The sequence below is a fragment of the Bubalus kerabau genome, chromosome 4, assembly GCF_029407905.1.
Source record: "Bubalus kerabau isolate K-KA32 ecotype Philippines breed swamp buffalo chromosome 4, PCC_UOA_SB_1v2, whole genome shotgun sequence".
Lineage (NCBI taxonomy): Eukaryota > Metazoa > Chordata > Mammalia > Artiodactyla > Bovidae > Bubalus > Bubalus kerabau.
In genome coordinates, this window is record NC_073627.1 from 7,772,488 (window position 1) to 7,790,926 (window position 18,439).

Sequence of the window (18,439 nt, forward strand, 5' to 3'; positions counted from 1 at the left end):
CCAGACTGAGCAGAATGCCCAGCCACCTTTATTCTTCGAAACTCAAAAAAGCAAGCAGGGCAGGTGATCTCTGGAACCCCCAGCGTGAGCTCCCCACCTCACTGTCCACCTGCGCCTCCACACTCTGGTGGAGCGAAGCACAGCCCCTGGGCGGGAGCCAGCGCCCTCCCGGCCCCAGGGGTGGCCAGCACAGGCAGGAGAGCCAGGGTTAGGCCCCAGGAAGGACAGCAGGGTGGCTGGGCTGGCCCACCCCTCACTGCAGCCCCACCATCTCTGTGATGGGAGGGGTCTGCACCATGAACTCCTCGTAGCGTTGGAGAAACAGCCGGAAGCGAGCCAGGTAGGAGTCCTCGTTGTATGGCAGCTGCTTCTCGTGGAGGAACTGGGACACCACAGGCTTCACCTGGCAGAAGGTGGGCGGGAGGAAAGGCTGCAGATAGGCCATCCTCATGGGGACCCTTCCTCTCCCCAGCCCCCAACTCCTGTCTGCTTTGTTGCATGATGCTGGGGAGGAGCTGAGGGGCTGGGAGAACTCTCACATTTCCAGCAGGCAAGGGAAAGGGAGTTTTATCCCCAGCATTCTTCTCCGGGGATCCTGACTATCTGACAGTCCTCCTTAGCATAGGGGGATAAACGCCATCTCTCCCTTTCACCAAGCACACACAGGTGCCTGACATTTCAGGTCCATTTCTCCATTATCTTCAAAACCTGTCAACATAAGCACTGCTTGAAAGTGTTAGTTGCTCGGTCGTGTCTGAGTCTTTGCAACTCCATGGGCTGCAGCCCCCCAGGCTCCTCTGTCCATGGAATTCTCCAGACAAGAATACTGGAGTGAGTAGCCATTCCCTTCTCCAGGGGATCTTCCCAACCCAGGGATTGAACCAGGGTCTTCTGCATTGCAGGCAGGTTCTTTACTGTCTGAGCCACCAGGGAAGCCCAAGCACGGCTTAGTCCCATTTTACAGAAGAGGAAGCTGAGGCTCAGAGACATTCAGTTAACTTGTCCAGAGTCACACTGCCTGGTCAGAAACCCAAGTGTTTCTGATCAAAAGCCACACTGCTGCTTGTTCCCTGAGCGGCCCCTTCCTGGGAAATTCTGGCCAGGTCAGTTGGTCAGAGGGCCCTGAAGGGGACTCCCCCTCCACCCTCAGGCAGCTCCCTCATCCAAGCCCCTCCAGCCCCACCCTCGCCTACCTTCAGGCACATGTTGTCGGAGAGCCTGGGGAAGAGGTGGTGTTCCACGTGGCAGCTGATGAGAGAGTGGCCAAACGCCCAGTCCAGCACCGGCAGCCTGGGCAGGTTCAGCACCCCCAGGCTCATCATGTGGATCCGTCGGGGCTTCTTGTCGGGGGAGAACATGGGCAGCCCAATGTGCTGTGACAGACACGAGGGTCAGGCCCTGGGGCCGGGCCGGGCAGACCCGTGTGTCCCCACCCCGCCCCGGCATCCTCAGCTGGCACCCGGGGGCCCCGTGGGTCCTGTGTCCGTCTCATCTCCTGCTCCGGCAGGACCCGGAAGAGGCACGAGGAGGCTGAGGTTCTGTGTCCTGTGCTGAGCCTCGCCCATCCCTGACCACTCCCCCCGTCAGTGCAATGAATGGAGTCTGGGTGTCCCTCTGGCCCTGTGGTCCTCTAAGTCCACGACTGCCCCCCACTGTCCCTCACATCCCTGTGCCTTCGCTTCATCCCGAAGAGACCCTTCTCTGCTCTCCTTTCAACAATCAAAATCCTGCTCATGGTTCAAGAAACGCCTCCTCTGCCAGGCCTTGTCCTCAGTCTAGAGGATGAGGAAGTGAGTGGGAACTTCTGGTCTCACCAGACAAGTGGAGGGAACACAGCTGTGGGACCACATCATGGGATTAAGTCGTTAATGGCCAGGTTGTAAGTGCTAGGCTGGGATCCTCACTGGTCCAGGGACCGGGGAGGTGATCGTCCCCACAGAAGTGGCCCCAGAACTGAGCGCTGAGCTGCCGGACTCCCACAAAGACCTCCCATCTCCAGCGTCTTACCTAGACACACACCCGCTGGGACCTCGGTGGTGGCCTTTGCTTCACTTCCCTCGGGCTCATCACAGTAAGAGCCCTGAGGCTAGGAGCTGGGGTCCTATTCACCTGTGTCCCTAAGGAGCTTAATCAAGTAAACTTTGCACACGTGCATGCAAGGTCACTTCAGTCATGTCTGACTCTGCACCCCTATGGACTGTAGCCCACCAGGCGCCTCTGTCCATGGGATTCTCCAGGCAAGAGTACTGGGACAGATTGCCATGCCCCCCTCCAGGGGATCTTCCCAACCCAGGGACCCAACCCGGGTCTCTTACGTCTCCTGCATTGGCAGGTGGGTTCTTTACCACTCATGCCACCTTTGCACAGAAGCTGCTTAATAAATCCCATCCGTGCTCGAATGGCAGCCAGTGTTGAAGGGAAGTAAACTTACCTGAGACCAAAACTCTCCGTGATGACCCACAGGGAGAAGGGCAGAGGGTAAGAGTAGGGAGGTACTTCACCTGGTGACCTCTCTCTCCCTAGAATCTACAGTCCAGCCTTCGGCCAGGTGGTCCCCATGTCCCCCTCCCCTGTGTGCAGGGTAGGGGAGGCCTCACCTGGAAGATGTTGACGTGGAGATAAGGGTGGGCCAGCAGGGACCTGGTGATGAGCATGCAGGCCAGGGCCGAGCCGGGGCTCTGGAAGCCAGACACATTTAGGAGCAGCCAGTATTGAGAATAAAGGCCCAGGGAGATCAGGCCCAGTGTCCGCAGGGCCGTCCTGAGCTCCACCTCTCTCAGCCGCTCTGCCAGAAGGGGCGAGAGATTGGGGGGGTTGGGTTTGGCAAGGCTCCGATCCAACATAAGCAGGCTCCCTGGTGGCTGAGTGGTGCAAACTCGGGCGACCAAGGTAGTTACAGCCCTGAAAAGTCAGTTCATTCGCTTTTCTTTCCCCCTTTGGCTGCACCGTGTGGCTTGCAAGATCTTAGTTCCCTGACCAGGGATCAAACCCAGGCCCCAGCAGTGAAAGTGCCAAGTCCTAACCACTGGACCACCAAGGAATTCCCTTTTTTTTTTTTCTTTCGCCCATTTTTAGAATAGAAAACAGAGCATTAAGCAACCTGAGGTCAGTCTGATATTAATAGTAAGTGGTGGCATGGGGCTTGAGCCCTTAGCCCCTGCTCCTTCCACCTTACAATATTGCTCCTATGAGACTAAACATTATAACATACAACAATGTGAGGCCTTTACAAAGCACTTTTACATCTACGACCTCATTATGCCTTCCCACCATCCTTGAGGAGCAGGGGAGAACCTGAAGTTCAGAGACGTTAAGTTACCTGCCTGCAGTCATCACCCACCAGTAAGCAGCAAAGTCAGACTGGGCCCCAGCTCCACAGTTCTTTCCACCCTGCTTGGCTGTCTCAGAAGGCTTCTGTCTGGTCTCAACTCAGGGCTCCTCGCTTCCTTCATGAAGCCTCCACGAGGCCATGAGAGGGAGGAAGGGAAGTGGGGTGGGAGGGACCAGGTCTTTGCAGGGCACGGCCCTGGCTTACTCACCCACAGCCACCAGCGGGGTTATGATGGGGATCAAGAGAGGAGCGAGGAACATGTAGACGTAGCGGTTGAGGCAAGGCAGCCTCCACGTGCTTGAGTCCCCCAGGCCTAGCACGTTGGTGTAGCCGTGGTGCATCTTCACGTGTCCATACCTGGCGTACTCCGCAGTGAAGGATGTGCATACCTGGAGGAGGGAGCCAGAAGCGGGGCGGGTCCACATCACAGGCGAGCAAAGCTGGCCCTCTGGAGCCTCGAAAAGACCCTCCTTCCCCAGACCCTGCCTTTCCAAGGCCTTCCTGCCTTCCACCCCCAGCTCATCAGCCTTGACCATCAGCTCTCAGGGATCTAGGACGGCAACCCCATCCTGGGACGTCCCTGGGTGGTTCGGTGGTTAAGAATCTGCCTGCCCATGCAGGGGACGCGGGTTCGATCCCTGGTTGGGGAACTAAGAGCCCACATGCCTGGAGGGAGGTAAGCCCAGTGTGCCACAACTACTGAGTCTGCACACTCAAGAGTCCCACAGCACAACTGGAGAAGCCTACGCGCTGCAGTGAAGAGCCAGTGAGCCCCGAGAAAGATCCTGCGGTTGGGTGCCACAGCTAAGACCTGGTGCGCGTGCGCGTGCGTGCATGCTACGTCGATTCGTTGGTCCATACCGACTCTTTGCGACCCCATGGACTATCGCCCGCCAAGCTCCTCTGTTCATGGGATACTCCAGGCAAGAATACTGGAGTGGGTCGCCATGCCCTCCTCCAGGGGACTCAGCGATGGAACACGCATCTCTTGTCTCCTGCACTGGCAGGCAGGTTCTTTACCACTAGCGGCACTTGGGAAGCCCCTAAGACCTGATGCAACCAAATAAATAATCTTTAAAAAAAAAAAAAAGCAACTGTATCCACTCAGCATGATGCTGCAAAGCATTTGGGGGCGGGAGGCCAGCAAGTCTGAGAGGGCTGCTGGAGGACTGGACGCATTGAAGGCAAAGCTCCGAGCATCTGATGGCAATTATTTCATGAGTGTTCATGGTGGAAACATCTGCACCTTCATGACACTGCTTTGCATCCTGAGCCCACCACAGTGAGGGGAGTCTAGAGAAGAAGAAAGGCCATCTTCTGAATCGTCCCTGAGGGTGGCACCCAAGGTGAGGGTGCCCCAGTGGCGGCCAAGAGTTAACTTCTTCCTAGGGGTGACTCTTTGGCATGACCCCACAAGGGAGTCTCTGAAGCTAGTAGCCAGCAGCAGCAGCAGCTCCCTGACTCCAAGAAGAGCAGTCATTCTGAATATAAAAGAGGCACCAAAGTGTTTCTCATGCAGATGTATGCAAATTAACACACCCAACCTCAGTCTCTTCCAATATTTTATCCAAAAGCCAGAAGACTTTGCTAATTTTATTGAAGACGCTGCCTGCCTATATCCTGGAGGGTGTGAAGGGCGACCCAATGCCAGTCACTGTGAGAGCCATAAAGAGCAGAGCAGGGGACTTCCCTGGTGGTCCAGTGGTTAAGGCTGCAGGCTCCCAGGGCAGGGGCCATGGGTGCAGTCCTCAGTCAGGGATCCCTAAATGCCGCACGGCACAGTCAAATAAAAAAATAAATTTTTAAAAAGTAAAATATAATCGATTATTTTTTAAAAAAGGACCAAACAGTTGGTTCACAAAGGAGCTGTTGCCAGGATCTGCCAAGGCCTCCTCAGAGGCCAGTCTGCCTCTGCCCAAGGCTTGGAAGTGTATTTTGAGCCTCACAGTTCTATATTTGGAAAAAAGCAACTGGGCTTTTGTTGGTTTTTTTGTTTGTTTTTAATTTAATTATTAATTACTTCTCGGCTGCTCATGGACTTTCTCGAGGGTGGCTTCTCTTGTTCCCGAGCACGGGCTCTAGGGTGTGCGGGCTTCGGTAATTGTGACACACGGGCTTAGTTGACCCTGGGCATATGGGATCTTCCCAGACCAGGGATCGAACCCGTGTCCCCTGCATTGGCACCACAAGGGAAGTCCGTGACTGTTTTTAACTGTTTTCCTTCCTCACACTTCTGCTCCAAAGGCCGAGCCTGTCTGCATTGCTTTTTGCTTCAAGAAATGTTAGCTGCACTCAGCAATCTGCTCTTCCTTCTTGCCCTTCCTTCTGGCCCGAGTTCTACATCTCTGCTCAGACTAGCAGCTGATCATGCTTTGAGCCAGAAATAGCCTGGGGCCTGAACCCTTCCGAGCTTGACCTCAGGGGTCTGCAGGGCCAGGTTCTCAGCCACATGCCCAGACAAGAGAACTGGGTGGGGGCAGGGGCCACAGTGTAACACATGGTTTGTGACTCAGCACAAGCTTCCGGAATCTGTGTGACCTGCCTTTTTGCAAGAATAAGAATAGATCTGAGGGGACTTCCCTGGTGGTCCAGGGCTGAGACTTCACCTCCTAATGAGGGGGTTCAGGTTCGTGTTCCATCCCTGGTTGGGAGCTAAGACCCCACTGCTTCCCAACAGAGGCAGAATTGTAACAAATTCAATAAAGACTTTAAAAATGGTCCACATTAAAAAAGAAAAGAAACCCAGATCTGAGGCTATTTCTATACACTGGAATTCTCCCTCCCATCTAGATGTTCTTTCCAGAATGAGCGGGAACACGGTGGGCTTGGGAGGAGGAGAGAGACTGGACACAGGGTTCGGCGTGTATTACATGCACCCATCAAAGTGTAGGGGGACAGGGCCACACGTTACAGACGGTCCTGCTGCAAAGGATTATTTACAGGCCTCGCCCAAGACGATCTCCCATCCAGACCCAGAGAAAGTTCCAGAAACTTCTTGATATCACTACCTTCTACAACCCTCAGGCAGACTTAAGAACCTAGATCTCTTAGCCGCACTCAGGCTCCTCAAGTGGCCAAAGTGAGTGTTGGGTAGACGTCAGTATAATTCCTCTTGACATCTCGTCTCAGCTACAGTTGGGGGACCCACCACACTCTGCAGCCCTCGAGTGCCAACTACTGGAGCCCATGCGCCTAAAGCCGGTGCTCCACAGCAAGAGAAGCCACCGCAGTGAGGAGCCCAAGCACCTTAACAGAGAGGTGCTCACCACGACTAGAGAAAGCCCAAGAGCAACAGCGAAGACCCAGGGCAGCCAAAAACAAATAAATAAAAATTAAAATAAATCGGGGTCCCTCCCCAGATCTCTCACTCATTTAGTTGTTTATTCATTAAGCATTCTCAGACCTCCACCAGCATCCAAAGGAAGTTCTCTAACTTGGTACTTTTTTAAATAATTTATTTTTTGAGCAGGTAATATGTTTGCATAATTCAAAAAATATACAGTGGGGTAGGGGAGTCTTCTTCCTACCCGACCCCCCAGTTGCCCCCTTTTCCTCCTGGGAGGTGAGGGAGGTCCTCTATCTCTTTATGTGTTCTCTAATATTTTCCTTATTTAATTTTTAAGCAAACAATACTTTGCAGGATTGAAAACCATCATTATAAGATTAGGACACAGAGTTGGGCTTCAAATAGGTCATTTACTGGATCGGAAGGGGAGGGTCAGGATGAGGCAGGTGCTGGGCAGAAGCTGTAGGTGTGCCCACTGAGAGAGGTGAGGACCAGAGGGCAGGGGCAGAAGGAGGGATCTGGAGGAAGGATGAAGAGGAAGAGGAGGCAATCAAGACAGGAGCCAAGTCTCCAGCTCAAAGCCTGGGGGGCGGGGGTCACTCCAGAGACGGGGACAGGAGAAGAGGGCCACGGGATGGGCAGGGTGAGGAGGAGGGGCTGGGGGTTGTCCCAGAGGCAGCATCCCTCAGGCAGGAGGGACTGTGGGCTGGAGTCTTCCCTGCTTTAAGTTTGTCAAATCAAGTATAGGACACCTGGGGACTTACTTGGTGGTCCCATGGCTAAGTCTTCATGCTCCCAGTGCAGGGGGCCTGGGTTCCATCCCTGGTTAGGCAATTAGATCCCATATGTCTCAACTAAAGATCTCACATGCTGCAACTAAGACCCGGCACAGCCAAATAATGTTTTGTTTTGTTTTGTTTTTTAAGTATAGGACGTGGAAACAGAAATGGCAACCCACTCCAGTATTCTTGCTTGGAGAACTCTATGGAGCCTGGTGTGCTCTAGTCCATGGGGTCACAAAAAGTCGAACCAGCAAGCACCTTCCCACTTCTGGGCCCAGCCAGCCTGTCCTGACAGCGTCTCCTCCAGACGCTCTCACCAGGGGTTCTCAGCCTCACCACTATTGCCTTGGGGACTGGGGGCTTCCCTGGTGGTTCAGATGGTAAAGAATCTGCCTGCAATGTGGGAGACCTGGGTTCGATCCCTGGGAAGGGAAGATTCCCCTGGAGGAAGGAATGGCAACCCACTCCAGTATTCCTGTCTGGAGAAGCCCATGGACAGAGGAGCCTGTCAGGCTACAGTCCATGGCGTTACAAAGAGTCAGACACCACTGAGGGACTAACACTTTCATACTTTTTCGTTCCATATCCTGTGCACAGTAGACTGTCTACCAGCAACCTTGGCCCCTATCTGCTAGATGCCAGGAGCAACACATAAACACTTGCAGGCATGTGCATACACACTTGCACGCATGTACAGACACACCCTAGTCATCACAGCCCAAAACACCTGCAGACACCGACCATGTCCCTGCCACGCTCTCTCCTCTCTGTGTTCCCACGGCCTTCACACAGCCGCCTTCACAGTCTGCCTGCCCAGGCCCTGGGCTGCATCGTGTAGTAGCTGAGCAGCCGGGGGCAAGTGACTTAACCTGCCAGACCAGTGTTTCCTCATCCACAAAGTAAGGGTGATAATAGGTTTGACCTCACAGGGAGGCGTGATTATTAACATCAACTACACAGTAAGCACCCAGTAATAGTCAGTTGGTATAATTAAGACTTCTATTATTTTGATGTCATTCGTGTGTGCCTGTTTACCCACTGGACTCTGAGCCCTTGGGGAACTGGAAGAGGGTTCTGCTCACCATTGTGTCCCCAGCACCCAGCAGAGGGCTGGGCCGGGAGCGAAAGCTTGGTGATTTTGAGCTGCTCAGCCAACGCCCACGTGGAGCCTCAACTGCCAACACTAGATCTCCCCAGCAAACCCAGCTTCCCTCCAAGTCTCCCCTCCCCGCTGGGCAGCCACGGGCCCCCTGGGAGCAGCCCCACCCTTTTCTCCAAGCCCCCCCTACCACCATACCCGCCCAAGGACACTCACCAGGCCCAGTGCCACCACCCACAGACGACCACCTGATCCTGCTCCAGCATCCTCAGCCTCTGGGGGCCCATGCGCAAGCCCACAGGGGCCAAGCTTTTAGAGACCCACCGGTGTGGGAACTGCCAGACGACCCCTTGCAAGTACATTTTACAAATCTGCATATGTGATAAAATCGCACAGACACACACACACAAAGTCAATGTCCTGGTGTGTTGAATCGCTGTTGAGTCACTCAGTTGTGTCTGACTCTCTGCGACCCCACAGACTTGTAGCCCGCCAGGCTCCTCTGTCCATGGGCTTTCCCAGGCAAGACTACTGGTGTGGGTTGCCATTTCCTTCTCCAGGGGACCTTCCTCCCTCAGGGATCGAACCCACGTCTCCTGCATTGGCAGGTGAATTCTTTACCACTGAGCCACCAGGGAAGTCCTGAATGTCATATGTTGAATGACAATATATGTAACTACTGAGGAGTCTAGGTAAAGGGTCCACTGGACCGCTCTGTCCTCTCTCATCTGTTTTTGCACTGTCTTGTGAATCTCTAATTATTTCAAAAGTACAAAAGTTTTTATTTTTTTTTAAAAGAAGTATATTTTGTACTACAGATCTGAGTTTGCCTGCTAAATATATTTTTTTAATTAAAAAATTTAAAAATCACAGTGGCGCATACTCAGAGGACCACCCCTCAGGGTTCAGGTGGGGCCAAAAAGAAAGAAGGTGAGAGAAGACCCAGAAGGTAAAGGCCACGGTGAACTGGTAGGAAGAGAATCGGAATTGTTCAAGCATCATAATCAGGCTGGGGGTTCTGGGCTCGGGCTTGGTTTCCACCACCAGCACAGGGGACTGGAAAGAAGGTGACAGTTTTCCCCCGGGTGACACCCCTCCCCCAGGGCAGAGCCGGCCGGGGCTCTCCGTGGACCAGCTGTGACGCCACCCCCATAGCACAAAGCCGACTTTAAAAGGAGAGTTGGAAGTTGAGACACAATGGAGCTTAGTAACTGGCACGGCCTGTTCCCTCCCACTTAGGGGAACATCTTGACTGTGAGTGACTGGCAAGGGAGTCCCTAAAGGCCTCCTGATTGCAGGAGTTAATCTTCCCCAACTGAAAATAGAGTTGCCATATGATCCTGTGACCCACTCCTGGGTATGGATCTGGAGAAAACTATAATTCGAAAAGATACATGCATCCCTGTGTTCATTACAGCGCTATTTATAATAGCCAAGACATGGAAACAGACTAAATGCCCATCAACACATGAATGAATAAAGAAGGTGTGGTATATACATACATATATATATTATATGATAATATATACTATATGGAATATAACATGATTATAAGATGTGAAAATATATATATTATATGGAATATTAATCATAAAAAAGAATGAAATACTACTACTTGCAGCAACATGGATGGACCTAGAGATTATCATATTAAGTAAGTTAGAATGAGAAAGACAAATACCGTATGATCGATATCACTTATATGTGATAAATTTATCTACGAAACAGGAACAGACTCACAGACACAGGGGACAGACTCACAGACACAGGGGACAGACTCACAGACACAGGGGACGGACTCGCAGACACAGGGAGCAGACTCGCAGACACAGGGGATGGACTCACAGACACAGGGACAGACACACAGACACAGGGGACGGACTCACAGACACAGGGACAGACTCACAGACACAGGGGACAGACTCACAGACACAGGGGACGGACTCGCAGACACAGGGAGCAGACTCGCAGACACAGGGGATGGACTCACAGACACAGGGACAGACACACAGACACAGGGGACGGACTCACAGACACAGGGACAGACTCACAGACACAGGGGACAGACTCGCAGACACAGGGGACGGACTCACAGACATGGGACGGACTCACAGACACAGGGGACGGACTCACAGACACAGGGGACGGACTCACAGACACAGGGGACGGACTCGCAGACACAGGAGACAGACTCACACACACAGGGGACAGACTTGGGGTTGCCAAGTGGGAGAGGGATGGGGGAGCGACTGGGAGTTTGGGGTCAGCAGATGCAAATTATTACACAGAGAATGAGTGAATACCCTACGATAAGCCATAATGGAAAAGAATATGAAGAAGAATGTGTGTATATATATATATATGTGTGTGTGTGTAACTGAATCACCTTGCTGTATAATAGAAATTAACACAACATTGTAAATCAACTATAAATTAAAAAGTAAACTTTTCCAAGCTGCGGTACTTGAACCATAGGGGCCTGCCCACCCCAGCCTGCCCCTACATCCCTGTGGCCCTTGACAGGCAGTACCCAAGAAGATAACTGGAAGTCCTCATGACATAACCCAGGACAAGGAGCAGGCAGGCGAGGGTAATCCGTGGGCAAGGGAGAGGGTCAGAGGTGCACTGAATGGAATGGAACTTTGTGGTGTAGACGGGAAGTGGGTGTTCGGAGGGAAGTCAGTCCTGGCGTGAGTGGGGTATATGATTTTGGATACTTTAGCAGAGAAGCAATAGCAACCTGGATGTCAGCCACCCCCGCCATCCTGCCTGCCCTCCCCTCAGATCCAACGGGTCAAAGAGGGTGACCTCTCACCCCCAGCTTGTGCCAGCAGATTGTGAAAGAGGCCTGGCAAAAGCTGGGTGCGCCAGGAAAGCCAGTGACACTCCAGGTGACACCTGAGGCTGTGACTAGGGGACTAGATTCTTCTATGGTGATGCTGCCTCCTGAGGGTCACAGTTTGGAAAGAGCGCAGGCAGTCGACAAGCGGAGGAGGAAAGAGACAACGGGACGTGAAAGATGGGGAAGCCGGGGATCCAGGAGGGTCCCAGGTAGTCTGCTGAGATCCTACGTGGCAAGAGCTGGTCCTCTGTGTGATGTGAAGGACAGGTATGGTTCAGGGCCTCAGCAAACAGCCCCCTCAGTACACACACACACACCCCCCACACAGCTCCATTGAACTTTGTATAAGCCGGTCAACCTTTCAGTTAAAAATAAACAACGCTGGGCTTCCCTAGTGGCTCAACGTTGGGTAAAGAATCCGCCTGCCAATACAGGAGACACAGGTTCGATCCCTGGTCCGAGAAGATCTCACATGCCGTGGTGCTACTCAGCCCATGTGCCACTCTAATGAGCACAGGCTCCAGAGCCTGGGAGCCGCAATTTCTGAAGCCCTCACGCGCGAGAGCTCTGTTGCTCTACAACAGGAGAAGCCACCGCAGTGATAAGCCAGAGCACAACTGGAGAGGAACCCCAGCTCGCCACTACTGAGAAAAGCCCGTGCAGCAACAAAGATCCAGCGCAGACAAAAGTGTTAAAAAAAAAAGAAAACTAAAGCATTTAAAGCAGTTTAAAAAAAAAAAAAAACCGCTAACAAACAAAACAAGTAAGAAAAACCACTAACCTTTTCCTTGCAACTGACTGTGTGTTCCCTCCAGAGGGAAAAAAAAAAGGTGATGGGGGTGGTCGGGGAGCTTGTTACTTGGAAGCAGGCATTGAAGAGTCAGGCCCAGGCCCTAATGAAGATCTAGGGTGTCTCGTTTAATATTCACACTGGTTTCACAAAGGAGGTAACATTATTATTCTCATTTATTACATGGAGAAACCAATACTTAGATGCTAAATTAAGTAACTTGTCCAAGGTCACAGAGTCAGTGTGTCCAAGGTGGCCCCGACACTGTCCGCTGCCTGGTTGACAAAAGAATTCACTCACCCTACCCATGCCAGTGGCCGAGGAGGTGGAGCCGTCCCCTCCTTCCCACTGGGAGCTGGATCTTCCCTGAGGTTGGCCAGAGTCAGGGCCACGCCTTGAGGCATGGGGGGTGGAAAAGCAGAGGCCTCCCACTCAGGTTGCCCTCAAGAAATTTGCAATCTGCCTGCAGCATACCAGCCGTCACAGCTGGGGATGGAAGCCAAGCCTTCCCTACGTGGGGTTCACCCGCCTCCAGGCTGTGACCTTCCGGCAGCCTGCTCTTCCCCAGACCTTGTCCCCGTGTCCCCTGCAGGGTCATCTTCTACAAACATTGAGCTCAGCCCTGCGCCAGGGACTAAAGAGGCAAAGATGAGGCCACTGCCCTGGGTCCCAGGGGACGAGACGAGGTGCAGCCACCAGGCTGCTGGGGTCCCTCCGGGTGGGTCCCGCGCTGTGGTTTAGCCGGAGCCCTCCATCTGGGGAGGCTGGGAAGACTCCAGCTTCTCAGCCGCCCCCAGGCCTCTGGGGCTCAGTGCAGCTTTGACAGAGCCCACGTGATAGCACAACATCCTGGTTCCTCCCCTGCTTGTGATTACAAACTTGGGGGGTGGTGGCATCTGACCCTGGCTCCAGGGTTGGGTCTGTACCTTAGAGCCTGGCTGAGACCAACGCTCAGGGATCCCTGGGAAGAAGACTGTCTTGAAATGGACCCTGAGGACCCATTGGTTCCCCTTGTCCTTTTTAAAAAGTATATTTCTTTACTTTTATTTATTTGGCTATGCTGGGTCTTCGGTGCAGCATGTGGGATCTAGATCGCTGATTGGGGATCAAACCCAAGAACCTGCATTGGGAAACCTGCATTGGCGTCTTACCCACTGGACCAGAAGACCCCCCTTGTCCTTTGCATTTTAGAAATGTGTGCAGGGATTTCCCTGATGGTCTAGTGGGTAGGACTTGGCGCTCCAAATGCAGGGGGCCCAGGTTCAATCCCTAGTTGGGGAACTAGATCCCACATGCTGCAACTAAAGATCCCGCAACGAAGATCAAAGATCCCAAGTGCCGCAACTAAGGCCTGAAGCCAAATAAATAAAACATAAAATAAAAAATGAAAAATTAAGGAATCTCCCTCCCTTTAAGAAAAAAAATAGAAACGTGCGCAGGTGGGAGAGGTGGGTTTGGGGACAGTGAAGGCGATGGAGGGTGCTGGACAGACAGTGCTTCCTCTCATCTAACTCATGCACTATACTTTTATAAAACGTCCTGTGTGCGTGCATGTACAGTTATGTAAAGTTATATAACTTTATTAAAAGTTAGTAATTGAGGGGCTTCCCTGGTGGTCCAGTGGGTAAGACTTTGAGCTTCCAAGCAGGGGGTGAGGGTTCCATCCCTGGTTGGAAAACTAAGATCCCACCTGCTTCCTGGTGCGGCCAATAAACAAATAAAAGCTCTTTTTAAAAAAAAGAAAAGTTAATAATTGAGTTAATTGGTCACAGTAACCAGTTCCTGGCAGAAAAGGGCTGTTTCTGGTACCAGCTTTCACATTTGTTCATAAGGGACCCAGGGTCCCTGGTGGGGGATCACCTGGAAGGGAGGGAAGAGGGGGTGTCAGAGCATCAGAGACCTGAGACCGGTCCAGACAGAAGGGGAACCAGGCCAGACACCTTTGCCTTCCTGACCGTGCCCACAGGCTGAGGCAGGCTGGGGAGATGGTGGGAGAAGCGGGGCAAGAGTCAGGAGAGAGGAGGGGCCCTCCCGGTACAGACCCGGGGAAGCAGGGGGCTTCTAGGAGGCTCCACCATTGCCAGGTGTCAGGAGGTGGGGGCTGTTATGGAACTGGGGTGCTGGGACAGACACCAGGCCCCTGCTCCCCCTGCCCTCTGTCCATCATTCACATCCCAAACCCCAACTGCAAAACCAGGAAGCCCAAAGGTTGCAGCCAGGACTGCCAGCTGCAGGAGTCCTGGGGAGAGGAAGAAGGTCCACCCTCCTGAACCAGTGTTGTGGAGAAGAGAGCCGCCCCCAGGAGAAACCGGTGCTCCGGCTGCATCCCCAGCCTCAGTTGAGCACTGATCATTCCTCATGCAGCCCTCTACCCTCTCAAGGGGTTGGGGTCGTGCACACACACAGACACACACAGACCGTAGTGCAGACAGGCGACACGCTTGGGCCCATGTGCCAAGCGCCGCAGCTGCTGGCCCTCGAGGGCTCACAGGGCTGTGCATGCCTGGATTCTCACACCAAGGCCCCGCAGCGGCTCCCACCCCGTCCCAGGCTCACCTCCACAAAGAAAAGCGTCCAGACCTTGCTCCAGCCTCTGGACTCGGTGAGGGCACCATGAGTGGCCAGGTGGCTGCCCTTGACGGTCAGTGTGTAGTGGCACACCCCCAGTATGGTGATGCCCAGGGCAAAGACCAGGGGGCTGTCAGAGCGCAGGCACAGGAAACCTGCGGGGGGAGGGTGGGTCTTTCTCTGGTTCTTGGAGATCTGAGCCCAAATGCCCCAGCCTGCACCCCTGGAAGCCCCGGCCAAAGAGGGCCCAGCCCTGGGGACTGCCACGGATAGTGGTGTGGCAGGTTCCACGAAGGCCCGAGTGGGATGGGTTGGCTCTCTCTGAAGGCTCTGAGACAAGACAGAGAGCCACTGACTCACAGAGGAGAGGCCGGGAATCTTGATTCCGCGCCCCTGCCAGAGGAGCGGTGGCGACAGGGCACGGTAGGGGGGTCCTGGCCAGGCGAGGACCAGGGAACACGCCCCTCGCCCCCTCCCCGGGCGCCCTATGGAGCACCCTCCCCCTCCCCAGGCCATCTCATCTCCCCCCTCACCACCCGCACCACCCCACCCCGCCGCTGCTTCTCCCTGACTCGGCTCAACTTTCTCCTCCACTGCCCTTCATCCATCGGGGCATCTCCGGGTACACAAGTCAGGACACCCCAACCAGACTTCCCGGGCTGACCCTCTGTCCTAGCGTCCCGGGCAAGCGCCATCTACCCCACCCTGCCGCCCGCCCCGACACCCTCCTCCGCCGCCCAGCGGGCCCCGCAGCCCCCAGTCCCCGTGTCCCTCACCGGGTGGCAAAGCGAGGAGGCTGAGCGCGAGGATGGCGCAGTCCACGCCGTGGCGCTCCCACCACGAGCTCGCCCTCACCACCTCCTGCACCCGCGCCTCCAGCTCGCCCAGCAGCGCCTCGGCCCCGGCGCTCTCCCGGGGCGCGCCCCCCGCCGGCTCCATGGGCTCCGCGCTCGGGCCGGGCACCCGCCGAGGACTCGGAGGATCGGGAGCGTCTGCGGCGCCGGGCGGCCGAGGCGCCGAGCGCGAGCGGAGGCGGGCGGGGCGGAGTCACGCGCGCGGCTGGGGACACCAGCCCCTGGTATCACGGTGTGCGCCCAGAGCGACCCGGCCGGTCCCGGGCCACCCTCCTGGCGGGCGGGACTAGAACGGGAGCAGGAGGAGCGCAAGGATGCGCGGGGGTTGGGAGGCCACCTGGAGCCAGAAGCAAATCGCCGCGTAGGGGACGCGGGCGCGGGCGGGATGGGGGCGCGAGGACCCCCGTAGAGACCCTCCTCCCCCAGGACTTTCCCTGATCGCCTGACCTCAAATAACTCCTTTATATAATCCCGGCGCCGCACCCTGCTCGGGTTTGTGGGACCTTTTTTTAAATCCCTGAACTTAAGTATTTTTTCCCAGTAGCACTTAGCAGCCGCTCCACACCCGACACGGACATTCGTCCCCTGTCTCCACCCACAGAGGGGACGCTGGTACCAGCAGGCCTCATTTTGCCGCTTTTTCTCCAGTCTTGTCTTCAGGACCTGAAACATGCCGGGAAAGATGTGTGAATTCATGGGACAGAAAGTTCAAGGCCTCATTCAAGCCTCTGAGTAGTGGCAGTGGTGGTGGTGGTGGGGTGTTCCCCTCTGAATCCAGCTTTAGCAGCGGCACGTGGGGAGCTGTCTCTCTAGCCCAGTGAGTTTGGGACTGAAAAGGGATTGCTGTAGAGAAAACCCATTCAGAGCTGACCATCCAGGTGGGGTTCCTCTGAGGTACCGCTCACTCAGGGGTGCCGGGGGCTGAAGGCCACTGCAAAGGGCCCTGGAGACGGGAGCAGCACCCGTCCTGGCCCTTCCCATCTGCCCAGGCCCTGACCCGGCGCTGTGGGAGTCTGGCCTTGGCCCTGGGAGCAAAGCCGCTGTGTTGTGCAAACATCCTCCTCCATTTCTGAGGGTCCTCTCTCTTTTCTCCTACGGTTTTTTCATATGGTTTCATATGGAGGTCCCTTTAAAATGAGGCCTGGGGTGGTGGGGGCGGGCAGGAGCCCTTTGGAGGAGGGAGGAGAAGGGGGAGAGGAAGGCGAGGAGGAGGAGGGGAGGAAACGGAAGAGAAACCGGAAACAGAGTCCGGAACGCTTAGGACTTGGATTCTTTTATCTTCCTTGGCGTTTTCCTTCATGATTTCTTGTGCGTTTATCCGTCCAATTTTTTTTTTTTAATATATATAAAGGCAAGATTTTATTTACCAGGTCAGCTATTCTAAAGAGTTTGTAATTTAACAGGCCAAAACACACACCCCCAAGCAAACACACGCACACACCCGGTTCCTTACAGTTTACAACTGCCTCTGCATACTTGACAGGTTTCGTGTAACCCCCACAACTCCCAGAGGAAAAAGTCATCCCCATTTAATTGATGGAGGCCCAGATCTGCCCACAGCCCACCCCCCACAGTTACTAAACAGCAGAACTAGAACTCAAATCCAGGACATCTCCTCCAAGCCCAATTATCTTTTGCTTTTATCAGAGATTCTTAAGACAGAGGCATGGTGTGGTGATGGGGGAGTGACCTTCCCACTCCCTATTCCACCTTTACTTTCCTCTTTCTCAGATAGTCTGACATTTTCAGGGAGGGGGATACCTATAATTTTAAAACGCATAGTTGCTATTAATGTGCAATATTATACTTCTATAAGGGCGGAATCCCACTGTTTGTGAACTTTCTGGTATCAAGAAGCCCCCCGTCCAGCCTCGTCCACCCTTTGGACATCTAAGTGGTACTATATGGAGGCAGATGCTGTGTTAAACAGGCGCAGAGGCAGATGGGTATTGAAGGAGCTCAGAGAGAAGAATCCCTGTGGGGTGGGGCTGACTGTGGTCTCCTTGGAGAAAGGCAGCCTTCATTTAGAACCGACTTAAAGCAAGAGGGTATACTGCAGGTGGTGATGGCCAGGGGAGGGGCTGTGGGTTGGGAGAGATGGGGGAATAACAAAATCCGAAAGACTTGAATAGGCAGCTCACCAAAGAAAAGGTACAAATGACCAATAAACACAGGAAAGATGCGCTATGTTATTAGTCTCGAGGGAAATGCACATTAAAATCCCAAAAAGGAGTGGTTGCAGCTGCTCTCTGGGCTTCGCTATGCCACCCAAGGACGACAAGAAGAAGAAAGATGCCGGAAAGTCGGCCAAGAAAGACAAAATCCAGTGAACAAATCTGGGGGCAAGGCCAAAAAGAAGAAGTGGTCCAAAGGCAAACTCCAGGACAAACTCAATAACCTAGTCTTGTTTGACAAAGCAACATATGACAAACTCTGTAAAGTTCCCAACTATAAGCTTATAACTCCAGCTGTCGTCTCTGAGAGACTGAAGATTCATGGTTCCCTGGCCAGAGCAGCCCTTCAGGAACTCCTTAGTAAAGGACTTTTTAAACTGGTTTCAAAGCACAGAGCTCAAGTGATTTACACCAGAAACACCAAGGGTGGAGATGCCCCAGCTGCTGGTGAAGATGCATGAACAGGTCCCACCAGCTGTACATTTTGAAAAATAAAACTTTATTAAATCAAAAAAATAAATAAAATCCCAGTAAGAGAGCCCTTCAGATCCAGAGCATAGCTAAAATTAAATAGCTGGGCAGTGCTAATCCTTGGCAAGGCGATGGGAAGTCATGGACCTCTCATTTGTTGTTGATGAGAGTACAAAGTGGCACAAACCCTTTGGAAAACAGTTTGACAGTTTCTTGTAAATATACACTTACCCTGCTGCTGC

General features: G+C 53.8%; 1 protein-coding gene, 1 non-coding gene and 1 pseudogene across 2 annotated transcripts; 1 reads left to right on the forward strand and 2 right to left on the reverse strand.

The window, feature by feature from the left end:
• FADS6 (fatty acid desaturase 6) lies at window positions 1–15,637 on the reverse strand. The gene is made up of 6 exons (XM_055579808.1): window positions 15,475–15,637; window positions 14,687–14,853; window positions 3,540–3,720; window positions 2,598–2,785; window positions 1,194–1,373; window positions 1–403 (listed from the first exon to the last, which is right to left on the reverse strand). Exons 1-6 carry the CDS (start codon window positions 15,635–15,637, stop codon window positions 254–256), a joined length of 1,029 nt encoding a protein of 342 aa, XP_055435783.1. The 3' UTR covers window positions 1–253.
• TRNAE-UUC (transfer RNA glutamic acid (anticodon UUC)) lies at window positions 2,969–3,040 on the reverse strand. Its single transcript has one exon. It is a non-coding gene; the product is annotated as a tRNA-Glu (tRNA).
• A 2,176-nt stretch (window positions 15,638–17,813) lies between the features above and the next one.
• On the forward strand, window positions 17,814–18,239 carry LOC129651110 (40S ribosomal protein S25-like; annotated as a pseudogene).
• The last annotated feature ends 200 nt before the right edge of the window (window positions 18,240–18,439 follow it).